Consider the following 27,470-nt stretch of genomic DNA (forward strand, 5'->3'; position numbering starts at 1 on the left):
ATTACCCCCAAACTCAATTCCAGCTTTCCCTTTGTGATATGGAACCTTGTAGTACAATTTCAGAAATATCCAAACACTTGCACACAAGTTATTGTCATGAAACTAGAAAAATGCTTGTTTTTTGCCCCTTTTTTGGCCCCTAATTCCTAAAATTTTGAGGCAATTACCCCCAAAATCAATTACAGCCTTTCCTTTGTGATATGGAACCTTGTGGTACAATGTCAGAGAGATCCATACACTTACACACAAGTTATTGTCTGGAAGTTACAAAAATGCTTATTTTTGGCCCCTTTTTGGCCCCTAATTCCTTAACTGTTGGTACCATAACCCCCAAAATCAATCCCAACCTTCCTTTCGTGGTATTGAACCTTATGGTAAAATTTCATGGAGATCCATTCACTTAAACTAAAGTTAGAGTGCGAAAACCAATGTGTCTTTGGAAGACGCCAGACGACGACGCCGGACGACGACGACGCCAACGTCATACCAATATACGACCAAAAAATTTTTAATTTTTGCGGTCGTATAAAAACATGTTGTGTGCACATAAATAGGTATCATAGCATTATATTAGTATATGTACATTTTTATATCTTACCTTGTGTATCATAGCACTTCACAATATTTTTCTTAACAAAAAAGATGGTACATGGTACTTTCCAGTCCATGTTAAAATTTGTAGCCTCATGCTGAAAATATAAAATAAAATAAAAATATTCTTTTTTTCAATTCAAATTCATATGTTTTTAATTTGTATGATTACAACCTGGGAGCTCCACACACAAATTAATCAACACTATTCTTTTGCATTGTTCATGTATTTATTGCAAAAGATTATATTTCTAATTTTTTTTATAAATTTGAAATAAAATACTTGACAGGGCACTGCTTGATAGGATTACAGAAGTGGAAACCTGAACAGTTGGGGCAATTATGGACACAATATTCAAGCTTGATACAGCTCTGAATTTGGATTGTGATTAAATATTTGACACATCATACGTTTCTGACACAAAATTAATGTGGTTAAAGAACTGAAAAATTTGAAATCCGACTTTTACTTATTATGGTCCAATATCCAAAATCTAAATACACAGTTAGATTCAGCATATCCAAGTACACCAAGTATTTTATTTATTTATTTATTAATGGACAATATTAGCTAAGTCTTTAGAATGCTCCATAAAGGAATTTATTTTATGCTGCAATTGGTAGAAAACCTTTTATTAAATTAATTAATAATTTTTTGGTGATTGAATATTGCTACAAGTGGGTTACAGATCGATGTGTATGGTAGTTGAGGTTTACTTGTAATCAGGTAATGATTGAAGTTTTTTTTTAACATATTGTGTCTTTGGGTGATGGAAATTGGGAGGAAATTCATTTTCTTGACATTGTTAAACTGGTAGCATTCAGAAATAAATATTGATAATTCAGCAATTTTAGGAATTAATAATGTAGTGGAAATGAAATGCAGAATAAAATTATATCTAAGTTAAAAGGATAATAGAATTATATTATAATGAACTGAAGATTTTTAATTTTTTTTGGGCAAAATAGGATAATAATATGGGAAAAAATTGTGGCATGAAATTGGGCATGAAGTGGTAATTGTGGTTTATGGGATTGTAATCTTAAGTGGTTGGGATGTTATTTAAATTAGATTTGTGAATTTGTGTGTAAAATTGTTCTGAAAAGTAATATCAAAAGGTAACATTAATGTGTGTTTTAGAGTGGATTATCATTTAATTGTGGTTTGAGTTATTTCCCTTTAATTAGAAATGTCAATATGGAGGAAATTGTTTTAAAAAATATGTGGGAAATGTTTAATTATTATTGAAGTGGATTGATATATTTGAATAAGAATGCTGATAATTTGATAATTTTGGTGATGCATCTTTTTGAAAAATTGGCCCAAAATCCAAGATCTAAATACATGATTAAATTCAGCATATTGAAATCAAGCAAAATTTGAATTTTGCACCCTAATTTGGACCCACAGGGCAGATAAATCTAAATCTGATGAACATTTTTGCCACCTGTCAGATTTGCTCTAAATGCTTTAGTTTCAGAGATATAAACCAAAAACTCCATTTTACCCCTATGTTCTATTTTTAACCAAGTCGGCCATGATGGTTGGAAGGCGGAGTCATCGGACAAATTTTTTAAACTAGATACCCTAATAATGATTATGGCCAAGTATGGTTATATTTGTCTCAGTAGTTTCAGAGAAGAAGATTTTTGTGAAAGATTACAAAAATTTACAAAAAATTGTTAAAAATTGACTATTAAGGGCAATAACTCCTAAAGGGGTCGACTGACAATTTTGGTCATGCAACTTATTTGTAGATCTTACTTTGCTGAACATTATTGCTGTTTACAGTTTATCTCTATCTATAATAATATTCAAGATAATAACCAAAAACTGCAAAATTTCCTTAAAATTACCAATTCAGGGGCAGCAACCCAACAACAGGTTGTCAGATTTGTCTGAAAATTTCAGGGCAGATAGATCTTGACCTGATAATCAGATTTACTCTAAATGCTTTGGTTTCAGAGATATAAGCCAAAATCTACATTTTACCCCTATGTTCTAGTTTTAGCCATGGCGGCCATCTTGGTTGGTTGGCAGGGTCATCGGACAAATTTTTTAAACTAGATACCCTAATAATGATTGTGGCTAAGTTTGGTTAAATTTGGCCCAGTGGTTTCAGAGGAGAAGATTTTTGTAAAAAGCTAACGACGACCAGGTGAGCTAAAAAAGGAACTATAAATGTAATTATTTATAAATATTTCGGATAACAGATATCCTTCATCAGTAAATATGATTGTGATGTTGAATGAATCATATATCAGTCTACTTAGATTAAACTATACCAATCTTGAAATTTATACAATAAAAATATCAAACCAAACATCAGGTAAGACGCTTGCACAATTCTAAATATGTGTTAAACACGACATAGGTTATATGACTAATTTCAACAGAGAGTTCAAATATATGCTTTAAATAAAAATAATAATGTGCGATATGAACTAGCACAATTCTAAAGCTTTAACGGTGACGACAGTTATGATGTTACAAGAACGATTGCGTCAATAAGAATTCCAAATAAACAGCACTGAACGATCTAACTTTGTAAATATTTCAAATTTGACAACGGTAGAGTAGTTGCAACAGAGTCTGCGTAATTAAACATCGCAAACAAACAGCCGTTAAAATATAATAATAAATTTTGACTAAGGTTAATTAGTTGAACGTGGCTTGGTACTTTTACATCCCTCAAAAAATTAAGCAATTTAAATTGGTATATTCAACATTTATTTTAGAGATGAGTAAGGTAAAGAAATAGAAACAGAGACTGTAATAAAAAGTAATATAATCCAAATGTGAAGCACTGCATGGAGTCGAACAACATCTTTTCATTTATCCCATTTGGTGCCAAAGTTGTTAATTTTCTTATCCAAAATCTTTCCCGAGTGAGTCTATCCTACCTAGACCAAGCAGAGTTGTGGTCAATGATTGTAATGGTCAGTCAATAAAGTGCCTAGAAAATCAACCTAACAATGTTTGAGTAGATTTGATTCTTTACTTCCTCCCCGTTCGGGGCTGGAACCTGTACTTTTCACTTCATACTTCTACGACAACACCGCCTAGCATTGCGCAGACACCTTATCCCCTCCTCTTACTATAGCTGATTAAAATCAGCTTTCGTTTCGGGAGGTGTTACCTTCTCGTAGAAATTAAACAAGGACATCTAGACGCAATACACAAAGTATTTTTAAGTGTACAGAAATGATCATCTACTCATCTCTTCAGTATAATTACAGAATGCTGTTCTATTTTTAGAAGCTTACAATCACTGTAAATTTATATATATATGTCTGCCTATGTGTAGTGACAACTGTAAATTGTACCTTGTCCATCGGATTTCTTATGATTAAGAAATACCAGGCTTTAGAATATTTATAAAGTGCCTAGAAAATCAACCTAACAATGTATATATATATATAAGTACGTCTGAACCAGTGCCAACTCTACAACAGATTTATCCATCGGATCACCAGCAGGGATTTGAACTCATGCAAGCTCTACTTAACCATTTTATAATTGAGAGAAGATATGAAACTTTCATTCTGAAGGGTTTAGATTTAATCTTTAAAATCTATAAAAGTTACCTTTAATTATATTTAAAATATCTAATAATGAAGAGTAAATTTCAAACTATATTTATACATGATTTGATGTTATATCTATTTTTAATTGACATGGATTTTTCTAGCATTCCACAGGATCCGGTATTCGGACCCATTCTCAATGGCAAAAACCCTACATTTTTCCCAATTTGGGAGCAAAACTCATTTTCATCTTTATTATTCATGACAGTGATGTTTATGTTGGTTGTTCAACCGCTAGCTTTATGCCGAAAATCGCCAACAAGTGAATCCGAGTAAAAACATATCTAATTGACAAAAACAACATCAACAACAATGGCTGCCTTAAACTGGGAATGTAGACAATTACAATACCGGATCAGTTTCTGGGAACAGATAAGACTAATTCCGGGTTTGCCGATCAAATACAATAAATGAATAAAAAAAAAAAATCCAAGCAGGTCACAAAATACAGCTATGAAATATAAACACTAGAATTGAAAACTAAAAGATATATGAAAAAGAAATAAGAAACAGGAAATATTTTATACAGAAACTTAAAATTATTTTTAGTTCACAAATTTTCATGTCAAAATCCAATAAAATGTGACATTACTTTTCTTTATCAATGAAAAATGTTGATATTAGATGACTTTATAATGTAAACATATAACTACAGATCCAAGAGGTTATTTCTTCTCAATTTTGAAGGGCCAGTAAAAATTGGGAAGAGCAAGTGAATTTCAAAAAGTGTTAGCCTGCTTGGCCAGTTAAAAAACCTCTTATTTCTATCCCTAAATTATTTATTATATTAACCATGTTAACTGTAACTGTCTTTGAAGATAGAATAAAATGCTCCGCAGGGCGCAGCTTGATACGACCGCAGAGGTCGAACCCTGAACAGTTGGGGCAAGTATGGACACAACATTCAAGCTTGATACAGCTTTGCATTTGGATTGTGATTAAATATTTGACACAGCATAGGTTTCTGACACAGAATGAATGTGGTCTAAGAACTTAAAAATTTTAAATTGGACATTCACCTATTATGGTCCAATATCCAAAATCTAAATACATGGTTAGATTCAGCATATCAAAGAACCACAAGAATTCAATTTTTGATGAAATCAAACAAAGTTTAATTTTGGACCCTTTTGACCTCAATGTGGACAAATTGATAACGGGGCCCAAAAATCAAAAATCTAAATACATGGTTAGATTCAGCATATCAAAGAACCCCATATATTAAATTTTTGTTGAAATCAAACAAAGTTTAATTTTGGACCCCGATTTGGACCAACTTGAAAACTGGGCCCATAATCAAAAATCTAAATACATGTTTAGATTCAGCATATCAAAGAGCCCTAAGAATTCAATTTCTGTTAAAATCAAACTAAGTTTAATTTTGGACCCTTTGGACATTAATGTAGACCAATTTGAAAACGGAACCAAAAATTAAGAATCCAAATACACGGTTAGATTCGGCATATCAAAGAACCCCAATAGTTCAATTTTTGATGAAATCAAACAAAGTTTAATTTTGGACCCTTTGGACCTCAATGTGGACCAATTTAAAAACGGGGCCCAAAATCCAAAAACTAAATACACTGTTAGATTCAGCATATTAAAGAACCCCAAGAATTCAAAAATAAAACCCCATTGAAATTGATCAAGAAATAAGCAATTTATACGAAGTATCTTCTTTTGCACAATACTGTGCAATTAAATATTTCTTGCTATTGCGCAATACTGTACAATTGACAATTTCTTGCTATTGCGCAATATTGTGCTATTGGATATTTCTTGCTATTGCGCAATACTGTGCAATTGAAGATTTCTTGCTATTGGGCAATACTGTGCAATTGAAGATTTCTTGCTATTGTGCAATACTGTGCAATTGAAAATTTCTTGCTATTGCACAATACTTATTATATAATAATTTACACATCCTGTTTGGTGTGTATCTCCTACCATATCATTATTATTTGCTTTTAAATATAAATCAGAAGTAACCAACTTAAAATGGAAAATTTTAAAAGAAAAAAAAAGGAAAAAAAGAAAAAAAAGGAAAAAAAAAAAAAATCCCCCCCCAAATTTTTTGAACCCCCTTATGAATTATCACCCCCAAACTCAATCCCAGCCTTCCCTTTGTGGTATGGTACCTTGCAGTACAATTTCAGAGAGATCCATACACTTGAACACAAGTTATTGTCTGGAAACTAGAAAAATGTGTTTTTTGGTCCCTTTTTGGCCCCCAATTCCTAAACGTTGTGGGCAATTACCCCCAAACTCAATTCCAGCTTTTCCTTTGTGATATGGAACCTTGTAGTACAATTTCAGAAAGATCCATACACTTACACACAAGTTATTGTCATGAAACTAGAAAAATGCTTGTTTTTTTGCCCCTTTTTTGGCCCCTAATTCCTAATATTTTGAGGCAATTACCCCCAAAATCAATCCCAGCATTCCTTTTGTGATATGGAACCTTGTGGTACAATGTCAGAGAGATCCATACACTAACACACAAGTTATGTCTGGAAGTTACAAAAATGCTTATTTTTGGCCCCTTTTTGGCCCCTAATTCCTTTACTGTTGGTACCATAACCCCCAAACTCAATTCCAGCTTTTCCTTTTGTGGTATTGAACCTTGTGGTAAAATTTCATAGAGATCCATTCACTTAAACTAAAGTTAGAGTGCGAAAACCAATGTGTCTTCAGACGACGACGAATTCGACGCCAACGTCATATCAATATACGACCACAAAAATTTTTTTGCGGTCGTATAAAAAAGGCAGTAAATTTTAATCACATGTGTGCTTTAAGAACTCATTATTTTGATACTAAAATAATCTTGAGTGCCTTGTGAAGTTTAATAAAATGCTCCGCAGGGCGCAGCTTGATACGACCCCAGAGGTCGAACCCTGAACAGTTGGGGCAAGTATGGACACAACATTCAAGCTTGATACAGCTCTAAATTTGGATTGTGATTAAATATTTGACACAGCATAGGTTTCTGACACAGAATGAATGTGGTCTAAGAACTTAAAAATTTTAAATTGGACATTCACCTATTATGGTCCAATATCCAAAATCTAAATACATGGTTAGATTCAGCATATCAAAGAACCACAAGAATTCAATTTTTGATGAAATCAAACAAAGTTTAATTTTGGAGCCTTTTGACCTCAATGTGGACAAAGTTGATAATGGGGCCCAAAAATCAAAAATCTAAATACATGGTTAAATTCAGCATATCAAAGAACCCCATATATTAAATTTTTGTTGAAATCAAACAAAGTTTAATTTTGGACCCCGATTTGGACCAACTTGAAAACTGGGCCCATAATCAAAAATCTAAATACATGTTTAGATTCAGCATATCAAAGAACCCTAAGAATTCAATTTTTGTTAAAATCAAACTAAGTTTAATTTTGGACCCTTTGGACCTTAATGTAGACCAATTTAAAAAGGAACCAAAAATTAAGAATCTAAATACACGGTTAGATTCGGCATATCAAAGAACCCCAATAATTCAATTTTTGATGAAATCAAACAAAGTTTAATTTTGGACCCTTTGGACCTCAGTGTGGACCAATTTAAAAACGGGGCCCAAAATCCATAAACTTAATACACGGTTAGAATCAGCATATTAAAGAACCCCAAGAATTTAAGAATAAAACCCCATTGAAATTGGTCAAGAAATAAGCAATTTATACGAAGTATCTTCTTTTGCACAATACTGTGCAATTGAATATTTCTTGCTATTGCGCAATACTATACAATTGACAATTTCTTGTTATTGCGCAATATTGTGCTATTGGATATTTCTTGCCCTTGCACAATACTGTGCAATTGAAGATTTCTTGCTATTGCGCAATACTGTGCAATTGAAGATTTCTTGCTATTGTGCAATACTGTGCAATTGAAAATTTCTTGCTATTGCACAATACTTATTATATAATAATTTACACATCCTGTTTGGTGTGTATCTCCTACCATATCATTATTATTTGCTTTTAAAGTTAAAACAGAAATAACCAACTTAAAATGGAAACTTTAAAAGAAAAAAAAAAAGGAAAAAAAGAAAAAAAAGGAAAAAAAAAAAATCCCCCCCCCCCAAATTTTTTGAACCCCCTTATGATTCATCACCCCCAAACTCAATCACAGCCTTCCCTTTGTGGTATGGTACCTTGCAGTACAATTTCAGAGGGATCCATACACTTGAACACAAGTTATTGTCTGGAAACTAGAAAAATGTTTATTTTTGACCCCTTTTTGGCCCCTTATTCCTAAACGTTTTGGGCAATTACCCCCAAACTCAATTCCAGCTTTTCCTTTGTGATATGGAACCTTGTAGTACAATTTTAGAAAGATCCATACACTTACACACAAGTTATTATCATGAAACTAGAAAAATGCTTGTTTTTTGCCCCTTTTTTGGCCCCTAATTCCTAATATTTTGAGGCAATTACCCCCAAAATCCATCCCAGCATTCCCTGTGTGATATGGAACCTTGTGGTACAATTTCAGAGAGATCCATACACTTGAACACAAGTTATTGTCTGGAAACTAGAAAAATGCTTATTTTTGGCACCTTTTTCCTTAACGTTTTGGGCAATGACCCCCAAACTCAATTCCAGCTTTCCCTTTGTGATATGGAACCTTGTAGTACAATTTCAGAAAGATCCATACACTTACACACAAGTTATTGTCATGAAACTAGAAAAATGCTTGTTTTTTGCCCCTTTTTTGGCCCCTAATTCCTAATATTTTGAGGCAATTACCCCCAAAATCCATCCCAGCATTCCCTGTGTGATATGGAACCTTGTGGTACAATGTCAGAGAGATCCATACACTAACAAACAAGTTATGTCTAGAAGTTACAAAAATGCTTATTTTTGGCCCCTAATTCCTTAACTGTTGGTACCATAACCCCCAAAATCAATCCCAACCTTCCTTTTGTGGTATTGAACCTTATGGTAAAATTTCATAGAGATCCATTCACTTAAACTAAAGTTAGAATGCGAAAACCAATGTGTCTTCTGACGACACAGGACGACGACGACGCCAACGTCATACCAATAGACGACCGCAAAAATTTTTTGCGGTCGTATAAAAACAGGACCCAAAATTAAAAATCTTAATACACGGTTAGATTTGGCATATCAAAGAACCCCAATAATTCAATTTTTGGACCCTTTTGACCTCAATATGAACCAATTTGATAGCGGGGTCCACAAATAAAAAATCTAAATACATGGTTAGATTCAGCATATCAAAGAACCCCATATATTCAATTTTTGTTGAAATCAAACAAAGTTTAATTTTGGACCCCAATTTGGACCAACTTGAAAACTGGGCCAAAAATCAAAAATCTAAATACATGTTTAGATTCAGCATATCAAAGAACCCCATTAATTCAATTTTTGTTAAAATCAAACAAAGTTTAATTTTGGACCCTTTGGACCTTAATGTAGACCAATTTGAAAACTGGACCCAAATTTAAAAATCTAAATACACGGTTAGATTTGGCATAACAAATAAATAAATGTGGTCAAAGATTTTAATAAAATGCTTCGCTGGGCGCAGCTTGATACGACCGCAGAGGTCGAACCCTGAACAGTTGGGGCAAGTATGGACACAACATTCAAGCTTGATACAGCTCTGAATTTGGATTGAGATTAAATATTTGACACAGCATAGGTTTCTGACACGGAAAGAATGTGGTCTAAGAACTTGAATTTTTTTAATTTACCTATTATGGTCCAATGTCCAAAATCAAAATACATGGTTAGATTCAGCATATCAAAGAACCCCATATGTTCAATTTTTGTTGAAATCAAACAAAGTTTAATTTTGGACCCCAACTAGGACAAACTTGAAAACTGGTCCCATAATCAAAAATCTAAACACATGTTTAGATTCAGCATATCAAAGTACCCCAAGAATTCAATTTTTGTTAAAATCAAACTAAGTTTAATTTTGGACCCTTTGGACCTTAATGTATCCCAATTAAAAAAAAACGGGACCCAAAATTAAAAATCTAAAAACACGGTTAGATTTGGCATATCAAAGAACCCCAATAATTCAATTTTTGATGAAATCAAACAAAGTTTAATTTTGGACCCTTTTGACCTCAATATAAACCAATTTGATAGCGGGCCCACAAATAAAAAATCTAAATACATGGTAAGATTCAGCATATCAAAGAACTCCATATATTCAATTTTTGTTGAAATCAAACAAAGTTTAATTTTGGACCCCAATTTGGACCAACTTGAAAACTGGGCCAAAAATCTAAAATCAAAATACATGGTTAGATTCAGCATATCAAAGAACCCCATATATTCAATTTTTGTTGAAATCAAACAAAGTTTAATTTTGGACCCCAACTTGGGCCAACTTGAAAACTGGTCCCATTATCAAAAATCTACACACGTTTAGATTCAGCATATCAAAGAACCCCAAAAATTCAATTTTTGTTAAAATCAAACTTAGTTTAATTTTGGACCTTTTGGACCTTAATGTAGACCAATTCAAAAAACGGGACCAAAAATTAAAAATCTAAATACACGGTTAGATTTGGCATATCAAAGAACCCCAATAATTAAATTTTTGATGAAATCAAAAAAAGTTTAATTTTGGACCCTTTGACCTCAATATGAACCAATTTGATAGCAGGCCCACAAATAAAAAATCTAAATACATGGTTAGATTCAGCATATCAAAGAACCCCATATATTCAATTTTTGTTGAAATCAAACAAAGTTTAATTTTGGACCCCAATTTGGACCAACTTGAAAACTGGGCCAAAAAACTAAAATCTAAATACATGTTTAGATTCAGCATATCAAAGAACCCAATATATTCAATTTTTGTTGAAATCAAACAAAGTTTAATTTTGGACCCCAACTTGGACCAACTTGAAAACTGGGTCCATAATCAAAAATCTAAACACATGTTTAGATTCAGTATATCAAAGAACCCCAAGAATTCAATTTTTGTTAAAATCAAACTAAGTTTAATTTTGGACCCTTTATACCTTAATGTAGACCAATTTAAAAAACGGGACCCAAAATTAAAAATCTAAATACACAGTAAGATTTGGCATATCAAAGAACCCCAATAATTCAATTTTTGATGAAATCAAACAAAGTTTAATTTTGGACCCTTTTGACCTCAATATGAACCAATTTGATAGCGGGGTCCACAAATAAAAAATCTAAATACATGGTTAGATGCAGCATATCAAGGAACCCCATATATTCAATTTTTGTTGAAATCAAACAAAGTTTAATTTTGGACCCCGATTTGGACCAACTTGAAAACTGGGCCCATAATCAAAAATCTAAATACATGTTTAGATTCAGCATATCAAAGAACCCTAAGAATTAAATTTTTGTTAAATTCAAACTAAGTTTTATTTTGGACCCTTTGGACCTTAATGTAGACCAATTTGAAAACGGAACCAAAAGTTAAGAATCTAAATACACGGTTAGATTCGGCATATCAAAGAACCCCAAGAATTCAATTTTTGATGAAATCAAACAAAGTTTTATTTTGGACCCTTTGGACCTCAATGTGGACCAATTTAAAAACGGGGCCCAAAATCCAAAAACTTAATACACGGTTAGATTCAGCACATTAAAGAACCCCAAGAATTCAAGAATAAAACCCCATTGAAATTGGTCAAGAAATAAGCAATTTATACGAAGTATCTTCTTTTGCACAATACTGTGCAATTAAATATTTCTTGCTATTGCGCAATACTTTACAACTGACAATTTCTTGCTATTTCGCCATATTGTGCTATTGGATATTTCTTGCTATTGCGCAATACTGTGCAATTGAAGATTTCTTGCTATTGCGCAATACTGTGCAATTGAAGATTTCTTGCTATTGCGCAATACTGTGCAATTGAAGATTTCTTGCTATTGTGCAATACTGTGCAATTGCACAATACTTATTATATAATAATTTACACATCCTGCTTGGTGTGTATCTCCTACCATATCATTATTATTTGCTTTTAAATATAAATCAGAAATAACCAACTTAAAATGGAAAATTTTAAAAGAAAAAAAAAAAAAATCCCCCCCCCCAAATTTTTTGAACCCCCTTATGATTCATCACCCCCAAACTTAATCCTCACCTTCCCTTTGTGGAATGGTACCTTGCAGTACAATTTCAGAGAGATCCATACACTTGAACACAAGTTATTGTCTGGAAACTAGAAAATGTGTTTTTTGGCCCCTTTTTGGCCCCCAATTCCTAAACATTTAGGGCAATTACCCCCAAACTCAAACCCAGCTTTCCCTTTGTGATATGGAACCTTGTAGTACAATTTCAGAAAGATCCATACACTTACACACAAGTTATTGTCCTGAAACTAGAAAAATGCTTGTTTTTTGCACCTTTTTAGCCCCTAATTCCTAAAATATTGAGGCAATTACCCCCATCATCAATCCCAGCCTTCCCAATGTGGTATGGTACCTTGCAGTACAATTTCAGAGAGATCCATACACTTGAACACAAGTAATTGTCTGGAAACTAGAAAAATGTGTTTTTTGGCCCCTTTTTGGCCCCCAATTCCTAAACGTTTCGGCAATTACCCCAAAAGTCAATTCCAGCTTTCCCTTTGTGATATGGAACCTTGTAGTACAATTTCAGAAAGATCCATACACTTACACACAAGTTATTGTCATGAAACTAGAAAAATGCTTGTTTTTTGCCCCTTATTTGGCCCCCAATTCCTAAAATTTTGTGGCAATTACCCCCAAAATCAATCCCAGCATTCCTTTTGTGATATGGAACCTTGTGGTACAATGTCAGAGAAATCCATACACTAACACACAAGTTATGTCTGGAAGTTACAAAAATGCTTATTTTTGGCCCCTTATTCCTTTACTGTTGGTACCATAACCCCCAAAATCAATCCCAACCTTCCTTTTGTGGTATTGAACCTTGTGGTAAAATTTCATAGAGATCCATTCTCTTAAACTAAAGTTAGAGTGCGAAAACCAATGTGTCTTCGGACGACGCCAAACGACGACGACAACGACGCCGCCAACGTCATACCAATGAAAAATGTGCAATATAAAATTTCATAGAGATCCATTCTCTTAAACTAAAGTTAGAGTGAGAAAACCAATGTGTCTTCGGACGACGACGATGACGCCAACGTCATACCAATATTCGACCGCAAAATTTTGCGGTCGTATAAAAAAAATTGAAAAAAGCAAAAAAAGCAAAAAAAGCAAACAAGGATCAGGAAATATATGATATATAGAGACAGAGGAATTCGGTCTATCTGGCCACCTTCTTAACGCAATTCCCTCCAATGTTTGAGCACACACAGCCAGGCTTTTCTTCTAAAGTTGCGTCAGAACCATCTTGAAAATTTGTCTACCATGGGCAGAGAAATACAACTCAAAAGTTCAAAACAAGTGCAAATTTTCCATGTTTGCAATGCCCCATAATCATTAGAAACACTGATTTTGGTTGGCTGATCACGATTGTCTCCCTTGGAAACAGTTCAAAATCAAGAACCAACAAATTTTTGTGTAGAATTTTACAAAATAGTGTTTAAGAGCTTTTTTCACGATCACGCAATCGGAACAAAGGGTCAAAATCATGTAGTTCACTCCCAAATCGTGAAAGTTGGCAGGTATGTGGAAACCAAACTGACTACATTTGTTTAATAAAATGCTTCGCTGGGCGCAGCTTGATACGACCGCAGAGGTCGAATCCTGAACAGTTGGGGCAAGTATGGACACAACATTCAAGCTTGATACAGCTCTGAATTTGGATTGTGATTAAATATTTGACACAGCATAGGTTTCTGACACAGAAAGAATGTGGTCTAAGAACTTCAATTTTTTTAATTTACCTATTATGGTCCAATGTCCAAAATCAAAATACATGGTTAGATTCAGCATATCAAAGAACCCCATATATTCAATTTTTGTTGAAATCAAACAAAGTTTAATTTTGGACCCCAACTTGGACAAACTTGAAAACTGGTCCCATAATCAAAAATCTAAACACATGTTTAAATTCAGCATATCAAAGTACCCCAAGAATTCAATTTTTGTTAAAATCAAACTAAGTTTAATTTTGGACCCTTTGGACCTTAATGTAGACCAATTTAAAAAACGGGACCCAAAATTAAAAATCTAAAAACACGTTTAGATTTGGCATATCAAAGAACCCCAATAATTCAATTTTCGATGAAATCAAACAAAGTTTAATTTTGGACCCTTTTGACCACAATATGAACCAATTTGATAGCGGGCCTACAAAATAAAAAATCTAAATACATGGTAAGATTCAGCATATCAAAGAACCCCATATATTCAATTTTTGTTGAAATCAAACAAAGTTTAATTTTGGACCCCAATTTGGACCAACTTGAAAACTGGGCCAAAAATCTAAAATCTAAATACATGTTTAGATTCAGCATATCAAAGAACCCCATATATTCAATTTTTGTTGAAATCAAACAAAGTTTAATTATGGACCCCAACTTGGACCAACTTGAAAACTGGTCCCATAATCAAAAATCTAAACACATGTTTAGATTCAGCATATCAAAGATCCCCAAAAATTCAATTTTTGTTAAAATCAAACTAAGTTTAATTTTGGACCCTTTGGACCTTAATGTAGACCAATTTAAAAACGGGACCCAAATTTAAAAATCTAAATACACGGTTAGATTTGGCATATCAAAGAACCCCAATAATTCAATTTTTGGTGAAATCAAACAAAGTTTAATTTTGGACCCTTTTGACCTCAATATGAACCAATTTGATAGCGGGTCCACAAATAAAAAATCTAAATACATGGTTTGATTCAGCATATCAAAGAACCCCAAGAATTCAATTTTTGATGAAATCAAACAAAGTTTAATTTTGGACCCTTTTGACCTCAATGTGGACAAAGTTGATAACGGGGCCCAAAAATCAAAAATCTAAATACATGGTTAGATTCAGCATATCAAAGAACCCCATATATTCAATTTTTGTTGAAATCAAACAAAGTTTAATTTTGGACCCCGATTTGGACCAACTTGAAAACTGGGCCCATAATCAAGAATCTAAATACACGGTTAGATTCGGCATATCAAAGAACCTTAATAATTCAATTTTTGTTAAAATCAAACTAAGTTTAATTTTGGACCCTTTTGACCTTAATGTAGACCAATTTAAAAACGGGGCCCAAAATCCAAAAACTTAATACACGGTTAGATTCAGCATATTAAAGAACCCCAAGAATTCAAGAATAAAACCCCATTGAAATTGATCAAGAAATAAGCAATTTATACGAAGTATCTTCTTTTGCACAATACTGTGCAATTGAATATTTCTTGCTATTGTGCAATACTGTACAATTGACAATTTCTTGCTATTGCGCAATATTGTGCTATTGGATATTTCTTGCTATTGCGCAATACTGTGCAATTGAAGATTTCTTGCTATTGCGCAATACTGTGCAATTGAAGATTTCTTGCAATTGTGCAATACTGTGCAATTGAAAATTTCTTGCTAATGCACAATACTTATTATATAATAATTTACACATCCTGTTTGGTGTGTAACTCCTACCATATCATTATTATTTGCTTTTAAATATTAATCAGAAATAACCAACTTAAAATGGAAAATTTTAAAAGAAAAAAAAAAGGAAAAAAAGAAAAAAAAAAAAATCCCCCCCCCCAAATTTTTTGAACCCCCTTATGATTCATCACCCACAAACTCAATCCCAGCCTTCCCTTTGTGGTATGGTACCTTGCAGTACAATTTCAGAGAGATCCATACACTTGAACACAAGTTATTGTCTGGAAACTAGAAAAATGCTTATTTTTGGCCCCTTTTTGGCCCCCAATTCCTAAACGTTTCAGGCAATTACCCCCAAACTCAATTCCAGATTTCCCTTTGTGATATGGAACCTTGTAGTACAATTTCAGAAATATCCAAACACTTACACACAAGTTATTGTCATGAAACTAGAAAAATGCTTGTTTTTTGCCCCTAATTCCTAAAATTTTGAGGCAATTACCCCCAAAATCAATTAAAGCCTTCCCTTTGTGATATGGAACCTTGTGGTACAATGTCAGAGAGATCCATACACTTACACACAAGTTATTGTCTGGAATTACAAAAATGCTTATTTTTGGCCCCTTTTTGGCCCCTAATTCCTTAACTGTTGGTACCATAACCCCCAAAATCAATCCCAACCTTCCTTTCGTGGTATTGAACCTTATGGTAAAATTTCATGGAGATCCATTCACTTAAACTAAAGTTAGAGTGCGAAAACCAATGTGTCTTCGGACGACGCCGGACGACGCCAGACGACGACGACGACGACGACGACGACGCCAACGTCATACCAATATACGACCAAAAAATTTTCAATTTTTGCGGTCGTATAAAAACTTAATACACGGTTAGATTCAGCATATTAAAGAACCCAAAGAATTCAAGAATAAAACCCCATTGAAATTGATCAAGAAATAAGCAATTTATACGAAGTATCTTCTTTTGCACAATACTGTGCAATTGAATATTTCTTGCTATTGTGCAATACTGTACAATTGAAAATTTCTTGCTATTGCGCAATATTGTGCTATTGGATATTTCTTGCATTGCGCAATACTGTGCAATTGAAGATTTCTTGCTATTGCGCAATACTGTGCAATTGAAGATTTCTTGCAATTGTGCAATACTGTGCAATTGAAAATTTCTTGCTATTGCACAATACTTATTATATAATAATTTACACATCCTGTTTGGTGTGTATCTCCTACCATATCATTATTATTTGCTTTTAAATATTAATCAGAAATAACCAACTTAAAATGGAAAATTTTAAAAGAAAAAAAAAAGGAAAAAAAGAAAAAAAAAGAATCCCCCCCCCCAAATTTTTTGAACCCCCTTATGATTCATCACCCCCAAACTCAATCCCAGCCTTCCCTTTGTGGTATGGTACCTTGCAGTACAATTTCAGAGAGATCCATACACTTGAACACAAGTTATTGTCTGGAAACTAGAAAAATGCTTATTTTTGGCCCCTTTTTGGCCCCCAATTCCTAAACGTTTCGAGCAATTACCCCCAAACTCAATTCCAGCTTTCCCTTTGTGATATGGAACCTTGTAGTACAATTTCAGAAATATCCAAACACTTACACACAAGTTATTGTCATGAAACTAGAAAAATGCTTGTTTTTTGCCCCTTTTTTGGCCCCTAATTCCTAAAATTTTGAGGCAATTACCCCCAAAATCAATTACAGCCTTCCCTTTGTGATATGGAACCTTGTGGTACAATGTCAGAGAGATCCATACACTTACACACAAGTTATTGTCTGGAAGTTACAAAAATGCTTATTTTTGGCCCCTTTTTGGCCCCTAATTCCTTAACTGTTGGTACCATAACCCCCAAAATCAATCCCCACCTTCCTTTCGTGGTATTGAACCTTATGGTAAAATTTCATGGAGATCCATTCACTTAAACTAAAGTTAGAGTGCGAAAACCAATGTGTCTTCGGACGACGCCGGACGACGCCAGACGACGACGACGACGACGACGCCAACGTCATACCAATATACGACCAAAAAATTTTCAATTTTTGCGGTCGTATAAAAACCTTACCTTTTCAATAGGTGTGATAGAGAAATCATTCATTAAATACCACTGAGTACAGGTAACACCTTCCTTCCGTTGGTGAAATGTCTCCCCAACAAAGATTTGACTAACCACAGTATTTCCATTCTTTTGGTCCTTGATGTGACCAACTGTAGCATATAGGTCATAATACTTAACACAAGGATCTTCATACTTTGGTCTGAATGACTGAAAATATTAATGAAAGAAAATAAAATGCTTCGCTGAGCGCAGCTGGATACAACCGCAGAGGTCCAACCCTGAACAGTTGGGGCAAAAATGGACACAATATTCGCGCTTGATACCGGTCTGAATTTTGATTGTAATTAAATATTTGACACATAATAGGTTTCTGACACCGAATAACTGTAGTCAAAGAACTTAGAATTGGTTATATGATTTGAATTTATATTCAATTTTTCACTTTTGTGAAATACACTATGCTGTTGCGAAATTGACCACCCCCCCCCACAAAAAAAAAATAAATTTACCCCCTTTTTTTTGGCTTTTGTGAAATACACTATGCTGTTGCGTATTGACCCCCCCCCCCCCCAATAAAAAAGATTTTTTTTTTACCCCCCCCCCCTTTTTTGGCAAAAAGAGATATTTGAAGACATTTTCTTTTTAATTTCTGAAATCTGAAATGAAAAAAAAAATTGCCCCTACAACTTCTTTTTTACCCCCCTCCCCCCTAAATTTTTTTTCACCCCCCCCCCCCCCCTTTCCAAAAAAAAAAATTCTTTCCCTCAAGATATGGTCATAATCTCGATTCAAATTTCCAATGGAGTTTGCAACCATAATTACCAATTAAAATAAATCATAAAAGTCTAAAAATAGAAACTAACAACTGTTTCCAAGGCTTAAAAGTCTTAAAATAGAAACCAACAACGGGTTGTCGGATTCGTCTGAAAATTTCAGGGCAGATAAATCTAAATCTGATGAACATATTTGCCACCTGTCAGATTTGCTCTAAAGGCTTTAGTTTCAGAGATATAATCCAATAAAATGCTTCGCTGGGGCACAGCTTGATACGACCGCAGAGGTCGAACCCTGAACAGTTGGGGCAAGTATGGACACAACATTCAAGCTTGATACAGCTCTGAATTTGGATTGTTATTAAATATTTGACACAGCATAGGTTTCTGACACAGAAAGAATGTGGTCTAAGAACTTGAATTTTTTTAATTTACCTATTATGGTCCAATGTCCAAAATCAAAATACATGGTTAGATTCAGCATATCAAAGAACCCCATATATTCAATTTTTGTTAAAATCAATCAAAGTTTAATTTTGGACCCCAACTTGGACAAACTTGAAAACTGGGCCCATAATCAAAAATCTAAACACATGTTTAGATTCAGCATATCAAAGAACCCCAAGAATTCAATTTTTGCTAAAATCAAACTAAGTTTAATTTTGGACCCTTTGGACCTTAATGTAGACCAATTTAAAAAACAGGACTTAAAATTAAAAATCTAAATACACGGTTAGATTTGGAATATCAAAGAACCCCAATAATTCAATTTTTGATGAAATCAAACAAAGTTTAATTTTGGACCCTTTTGACCTCAATATGAACCAATTTGATAGCGGGGCCCACAAATAAAAAATCTAAATTCATGGTTAGATTCAGCATATCAAAGAACCCCATATATTCAATTTTTGTTGAAATCAAAAAAAGTATAATTTTGGACCCCAACTTGGACCAACTTGAAAACTGGGCCCATAATCAAAAATCTAAACACATGTTTAGATTCAGCATATCAAAGAACCCCAAGAATTCAATTTTTGTTAAAATCAAACTAAGTTTAATTTTGGACCCTTTGGACCTCAATGAAGACCAATTTAAAAAACGGGACCCAAATTAAAAATCTAAAAACACGGTTAGATTTGGAATATCAAAGAACCCCAATAATTCAATTTTCGATGAAATCAAACAAAGTTTAATTTTGGACCCTTTTGACCTCAATATGAACCAATTTGATAGCGGGGCCTACAAATAAAAAATCTAAATACATGGTTAGATTCAGCATATCAAAGAACCTCATATATTCAATTTTTGTTGAAATCAAACAAAGTTTAATTTTGGACCCCAATTTGGACCAACTTGAAAACTGGGCCCATAATCAAAAATCTAAATACATGTTTAGATTCAGCATATCAAAGAACCCCATATATTCAATTTTTGTTGAAATCAAACAAAGTTTAAATACTGGACCCTATCTTGGACCAACTTGAAAACTGGGCCCATAATCAAAAAATCTAAACACATGTTTAGATTCAGCAAATCAAAGAACCCCAAGAATTCAATTTTGTTAAAATCAAACTAAGTTTAATTTGGACCCTTTGGACCTCAATGTAGACCAATTTAAAAAACAGGACCCAAAATTAAAAACCTAAATACACGGTTAGATTTGGAATATCAAAGAACCCCAATAATTCAATTTTAGATGAAATCAAACAAAGTTTAATTTTGGACCCTTTTGACCTCAATATGAACCAATTAGATAACGGGGTCCACAAATAAAAAATCTAAATACATGGTTAGATTCAGCATATCAAAGAACCCCATATATTCAATTTTTGTTGAAATCAAACAAAGTTTAATTTTGGACCCCAATTTGGACCAACTTGAAAACTGGGCCAAAAATCAAAAATCTAAATACATGTTTAGATTCAGCATATCAAAGAACCTCATATATTCAATTTTTGCTAAATCAAACAAAGTTTAATTTTGGACCCTTTGGACATTAATGTAGACCAATTTGAAAACTGGACCCAAAATTAAAAATCTAAATACACTGTTAGATTCGGCATAACAAATAAATAAATGTGATCAAAGATTTTACAAATCTAATGCGCCATACTGTGCAATTAAAGATTACTTCTTGAAATTTTTCAATATTTGAAATTTGAAAAAAAAAATAATATTTGAAGAATAATTCTTTTTAATTTCTGAAATCTGAAATGAGAAAAAATTGGCCCCCCACAATTTCTTTTTATCCCCACCCCCTTTTTCCCCCAAAAAAATTCTTTCCCTCAAGATATGGTCATAATCTCAATTCAAATTTCCAATGGAGTTGGCAACCATAATTACCCATTTAAATTTACCATACATTTGTAGTGCTAACTTAATCTATTTTATAATAGAATTAATAAAAATATAGTGTCAAATCTTTCATATGGATTTTTTTGTAAAAAAAAAAGATGAAAACATTTGCAGATATTTTTACTGGTCTTCCTTTATAAATATGCATTTCTTTAAACATAATTTAAAAGCAGTGTAAGGGAGATAATTTCAATGATGTATTTGATTTATCTCCCTTACACTGCTTTAAATTATGTTTTGTACTAAAGTATTTGTCCATTAACCAGGACAACCTTGTTTTTCCCCCTTTTTTGCCCCTAATTCCTAAACGGTTTGAGTCATAACCCCCCAAAGCAAATCCTAACCATCCCTTTGTGGTATGGAAACTTGTAGTATAATTTCATAGAGATCCATACATCGTTCCACAGTTATTGCCTGGAAACTAGAAAATGCTCATTTTGGCCCCTTTTTGGCCCCTAATTCCTTAACTGTTGGTACCATAACCCCCAAAATCAATCCCAACCTTCCTTTTGTGGTATTTAACCTTATGGTCAAATTTCAAAAAGATCCATTCACTTAAACTAAAGTTAGAGTGCGAAAACCAATATGTATTCGGACGACGACGCCGGACGACGACGACGCCGGAGACGACAACGACGACGACGACGCCAACGTCATACCAATATACGACCACAAAATTTTTTTGCGGTCGTATAAAAACTGCATTTTACCCCTATGTTCTATTTTTAACCAAGTCAGCCATGATGGTTAGAAGGCGGGGTCATCGGACAATTTTTTTAAACTAGATACCCTTATAATGATCATGGCCAAGTATGGTTAAATTTGTCTCAGTAGTTTCAGAAAAGAAGATTTTTGTAAAAGATTACAAAAATTTACAAAAAATTGTTAAAAATTGACTATTAAGGGCAATAACTCCTAAAGGGGTCGACTGACAATTTTGGTCATGACAACTTATTTGTAGATCTTACTTTGCTGAACATTATTGCTGTTTACAGTTTATCTCTATCTATCTTTTTGGCCCCCAATTCCTAAACGTTTCGGGCAATTACCCCCAAACTCAATTCCAGCTTTCCCTTTGTGATATGGAACCTTGTAGAACAATTTCAGAAAGATCCATACACTTTCACACAAGTTATTGTCATGAAACTAGAAAAATGCTTGTTTTTTGCCCCTTTTTTGGCCCCTAATTCCTAATATTTTGAGGCAATTACCCCCAAAATCAATCCCAGCATTCCCTTTGTGATATGGAACCTTGTGGTACAATGTCAGAGAGATCCATACACTAACACACAAGTTATGTCTGGAAGTTACAAAAATGTTATTTTTGGCCCCTTTTTCCTTAACTGTTCAAAATCAATCCCAACCTTCCTTTTGTGGTATTGAACCTTATGGTAAAATTTCATAGAGATCCATTCGCTTAAACTAAAGTTAGAGTGCGAAAACCAATGTGTCTTCGGACGATGACGACGACGACGCCAACGTCATACCAATATACGACCGCAAAAATTTTTGCGGTCGTATAAAAATGGCCTTCTGATATTCAACTCCATTAAGCCAGATACAGAATATCTAACTGCTTGTTTTCATGATATAAATCACTAACAAAGAAAAGATACTTGTACTGTTGTTAAATCTACCATTTGAACTTATATAATCATAGTAATACTTTAGCTTTTTCCACCAACACAATATTTAGTAACTTGTGACTATATATGCTTTAAGTTTAAACGGAAAAGACTAAATTAAATACATGCAAACAAAATTAACTTTTAAAACATTTCTGCAATAAATAGCTTATTTAAACATGAAATTTTAAAAAATAGCATTTCTAGAACCAATAAATTCCCAAGAACTAATCAAAGCATGCTACAAATAAAGTATTTTCTTAAAAAATAACAATTCCTCACATCTTCAGGAAGCTCCTCTATGTCTACTTTCCCATCAGGCCCTAGGATGACCTTTAACACAAATGGTATCCAAACTAAGTCTGGGTCTTCATCAGGGTTAACTGCTGGCATATCTGCTAGTTCACTGGAATAAAGCAACAATAATAACAAAACATATGAAAATGGTACACTAGACATAGCCTAATATATCACTGATATTTTAAATCATTGAGATGCATATACTTAAAAAAAAAAAATTCAAACATAAATTTTATTGGTAAAAGCTTTGACACTTTATATTGTATCTTCAATATGCTATATAATTTATTCAATCTGCAATTTAAGGTGTTTTCCTTTTTTTCCATGCAGAATAGTTTAGTTCTTTTTAATTTCCATTTATTGCAAAAGAAATGAAATCTTTCCACAGTATCAGCTGTAGATTACCTGTGTACTAAAATTTGTGTAAGTTCACCTGTCCCATTAAATCAAATACAATAGCTTTTGATCTCTGTGGAGTTTATTCAAAGGGAAATTTAAATTTCTTCTTGAAAAGCCAATAATTCATTGATTAATTTAGCTGAACAAAATATCGAACTGACATAAGAAGAAAACTTAACAAATATTGATGCTGTTGACCTCGCCATCACTGGAAAAGCAACACCTATGTTTCGCCTTCCAGGACCTTAAATTTGTAACAGGTGGGAAAAAAATTGGAAACTTGACCTGTTGAAACTCAAAAAGATGATATACAGTTGCAATTTAATAACTGGAATTGGTTGAATTAATAAGCACTCAAACTCCAAGTACCTAACTTTTTTTTTTATGAAAGCAGTGTAATAAAAACATTTGGAGATAGATATTATGGAACTTCAAAACGTCAAAGGTTCTAAACCATTTGAATTACAAAGATATGCTTCAAGTTTATATATACAACTAATAATTCAATCTGTTACATACTGTTTGGTGTGGACTATTTCAATGTTATTGATTGACCATCTAATAGTTTGGAACTTAATTACTTTTTTTTGCTGAGGCTATTGATATCAATAATGATAAACTAGCAAATGGACAACAACCCATTTTTGTACCTGGTGACACAATTATTATGGACAATTGTGCTTTTCATCATTCACATATAGTAAACACTAGCTTACCAGATGGACTTACCTTGAAATATCAACCCCCTTACCACCCCCAACTTAATACTTGTGAATATTGCTTTCACATAATAAAGATAAATGTGGATGATGCCCCCGCTTGCATATCATATAGTTATAAAGGGACATAACTGAAGAATGGTAAAAGTGACGCTACCCAAATTTGAACTTGATCTGAGTTTTGTGGTAATAAGCATTGTGTGTAGTCTCATAACATCTGGTTGAGGCTAACTTAAGTAGAGAACAGAAACTAAAAATTCAGCAATTTTTCTATTTGTAAACACGCATAACTCTAGAACGGTTGTGTATAAGTTTTATAACATTTGGTTAAGACAAACTAAAGTTAGAGAACGGAAACGAAAAATTCAGCAATTTTTATGTTTATAAAGGGACATAACTCAAGAATGGTAAAAGTGTCGCCACCAAATTTCGTACTTAATCTGTATTATGTAGTAATAAGCATTGTGTATGAGTTTCATAACATTTAGTTGAGGCAAACATAAGTTAGAAAACGGAAACAAAAAATTTGCACTTGATCTTAGTTTTGTGGTAATGAATATTGTGTATAGGTTTCATAATGTTTGGTTGGGGCAAACTTAAGTTACAGAATGGAAACTAAAAATTTAGCAATCTTTCGATTTATAAAGGGGCATAACTCAATAATGGTTAAAATGACACTACCCAAATTCAACTTGATGATGATCTGTGTTTTATCAGTGGGAGTCAAAATTAAACATTGCATTGTATGAAGCATTGATTGTAGTTGATTCAACTATAGTCATGGACAAAGGAAGATAACTCCAATTTTAAAAATTACTTGATATTTAGAAGAAAAGAAAATTTTTGCAATTTTTCCATTTGTAAAGGGGCATAACTCTAGAATGGTTAAAGTGACGGCACCAAAATTCAAACTTGATCTGTTTTTTGTGGTAATAAGCATTGTGTATAAGTTTCATAACATTTGGTTGAGGCAAACTAAAGTTAGAGAACGGAAACCAATTTTTGGACGTAAGTACGTACAGACGGACAAGGGTAAAACTTAATGCCCCCACCGCTACGGTGGGGGCATAAAAATATTAAGATCAAAATGTGATTTCACTTTTTACCATACAAGAGCTGCAATATGTAGTTATAGATGGAATAACTCTTGAAAAATCTGAGAACATTTTTAAACACTGGATATTTTCATTAAAATTATCTTCCCTGGTTATTGTTGAAGTGTGTTAATTTTTTATGCAGTTTTTTATGCAATCAAACATAGGTTGTCTCCAAATTGTAAGAAGTCCTGATAACAGACATTTTATAATAAAAATAAATGAAGACTGTGTCCATGAAAATATATGGCAAATTCTGCAATTTTTCAATTTACAAAAGGACACAACTCGAGAACGGCAAAAGTGACGCCACCCAAATTTGAACTTGATCTGTGTTTGGTGGTAATAAGCATTGTGTATAAGTTTGATAAAATTTGGTTGAGGCAAACTAAAGTAAGAGAACAGAAACTAATTTTGGGACATACAGACGTACAGACAGACAAGGGTAAAACTTAATGCCCCCTCCACCACGGCAGGGGCATGAAAATAATTAAGTTTGTGTGAAGCTTATAGTCAACACAAGATTCATGCAAGGTGCAAAATTTTGCATAGGATACATTGCTAAAACATTACCAAAACCACAAGTGACTACCGTGTACAATTAAGGAAAGGAAAAATATTATAAGGATTATGCCTTTTGTTTGATTTAAAAACAATCTACTTTACAATCTAAATTACCAATAAATTGCAGAAAATGACTTTAAAGGACAATAACTCCAATAAGATGTCAATTGCCAATTTTGGCCATGTTGACTTATTTGTAGATCTTTCTTTGCTTGATTTTTTATATGTTTACAGTATATCTCAATCTATAATGATATTCAAGATAATTAACAATAAATGCAAAATTTCCTTTCCTCCGCTCCAAAATTTATTTCACCAAGGGCCTGTATAATGCTGGAAATGCCTTTCAATGTTTTTTTTAACACCCTTCAAAAATAAAATGCTCCGCTGGGCGCAGCTTGATACGACCGCAGAGGTCGAACCCTGAACAGTTGGGGCAAGTATGGACACAACATTCAAGCTTGATACAGCACTGAATTTGGATTGTGATTAAATATTTGACACAGCATAGGTTTCTGACACAGAATGAATGTGGTCTAAAAACTTAATTTTTTTTTAATTTACCTATTCAAACCATATCATTATTATTTGCTTTTATATATAAATCAGAAATAACCAATTTAAAATGGAAAATTTTAAAGAAAAAAAAAAGGAAAAATTATCCCCCCTTAAATTTTTCGAACCCCCTTATGATTCATCACCCCCAAACTCAATCCCAGCCTTCCCTTTGTGGTATGGTACCTTGCAGTACAATTTCAGAGAGATCCGTACACTTGAACACAAGTTATTGTCTGGAAACTAGAAAAATGCTTGTTTTTTGGCCCCTTATTCCTAAACGTTTTAGGCAATTACCCCTAAACTCAAACCCAGCTTTCCCTTTGTGATATGGAACCTTGTAGTACAATTTCATAAAGATCCATACACTTACACACAAGTTATTGTCCTGAAACTAGAAAAATGCTTGTTTTTTGGCCCCTTTTGGCCCCAAATCCCAAAATGTTTAAGGCAATTACCCCCAAACTCAAACCCAGCTTTCCCTTTGTGATATGGAACCTTGTAGTACAATTTAATAAAGATCCATACACTTACACACAAGTTATTGTCCTGAAACTAGAAAAATGCTTGTTTTTTTGCCCCTTTTTGGCCCCTAATTCCTAAAATTTTGAGGCAATTACCCCCAAAATCAATCCCAGCCTTCCCTTGGTGGTATGGTACCTTGCAGTACAATTTCAGAGAGATCCATACACTTGAACACAAGTTATTGTCTTGAAACTAGAAAAATGCTTATTTTTGGCCCCTTTTTCCTAAACGTTTTGGGCAATTACCCCTTATACTCAATTCCAGCTTTCCCTTTGTGATATGGAACCTTGTAGTACAATTTCAGAAAGATCCATACACTTACACACAAGTTATTGTCATAAAACTAGATAATGCTTGTTTTTTGCCCCTTTTTTTGCCCCTAATTCCTAAAATTTTGATGACATTACCCCCAAAATCAATCCCAGCATTCCCTTTGTGATATGGAACCTTGTGGTACAATGTCAGAGAGATCCATACACTAACACACAAGTTATGTCTGGAAGTTACAAAAATGCTTATTTTTGGCCCTTTTTTGGCCCCTAATTCCTTAACTGTTGGTACCATAACCCCCAAAATCAATCACAACCTTCCTTTTGTGGTATTGAACCTTATGGTAAAATTTCATAGAGATCCATTCACTTAAACTAAAGTTAGAGTGCGAAAACCAATGTGTCTTCGGACGACGACGACGACGCCAACGTCATACCAATATACGACCGCAAAATTTTTTGGCGGTTGTATAAAAATTTGGGCAAGGGTGGTGAC

The 27,470-nt window shown here is 33.5% G+C and overlaps 1 protein-coding gene and 2 long non-coding RNA genes across 3 annotated transcripts in view; 2 read left to right on the forward strand and 1 right to left on the reverse strand.

The window, feature by feature from the left end:
• LOC127727935 (PAN2-PAN3 deadenylation complex catalytic subunit PAN2-like) overlaps positions 1 to 27,470 on the reverse strand; it is a 399,078-nt gene that overhangs the window by 82,631 nt on the left and 288,977 nt on the right. Inside the window, exons 20-22 of the mRNA XM_052235095.1 lie at positions 22,832 to 22,955; positions 17,803 to 18,003; positions 599 to 689 (exon numbers count right to left, since the gene is read on the reverse strand). Coding sequence (XP_052091055.1) covers positions 599 to 689; positions 17,803 to 18,003; positions 22,832 to 22,955 — 416 coding nt within the window. The remainder of the gene's footprint in view (positions 1 to 598; positions 690 to 17,802; positions 18,004 to 22,831; positions 22,956 to 27,470) is intronic.
• LOC127727947 (uncharacterized) overlaps positions 1 to 27,470 on the forward strand; it is a 150,053-nt gene that overhangs the window by 18,810 nt on the left and 103,773 nt on the right. The gene's annotated exons all lie outside the window — the stretch shown is intronic.
• Positions 6,947 to 14,216, forward strand: LOC127727949 (uncharacterized). The gene is made up of 2 exons (XR_007993930.1): positions 6,947 to 7,164; positions 13,993 to 14,216. It is a non-coding gene; the product is annotated as an uncharacterized LOC127727949 (long non-coding RNA).

This window comes from Mytilus californianus, unplaced genomic scaffold (assembly GCF_021869535.1).
Source record: "Mytilus californianus isolate M0D057914Y unplaced genomic scaffold, xbMytCali1.0.p SCAF_2, whole genome shotgun sequence".
Taxonomy (NCBI): domain Eukaryota; kingdom Metazoa; phylum Mollusca; class Bivalvia; order Mytilida; family Mytilidae; genus Mytilus; species Mytilus californianus.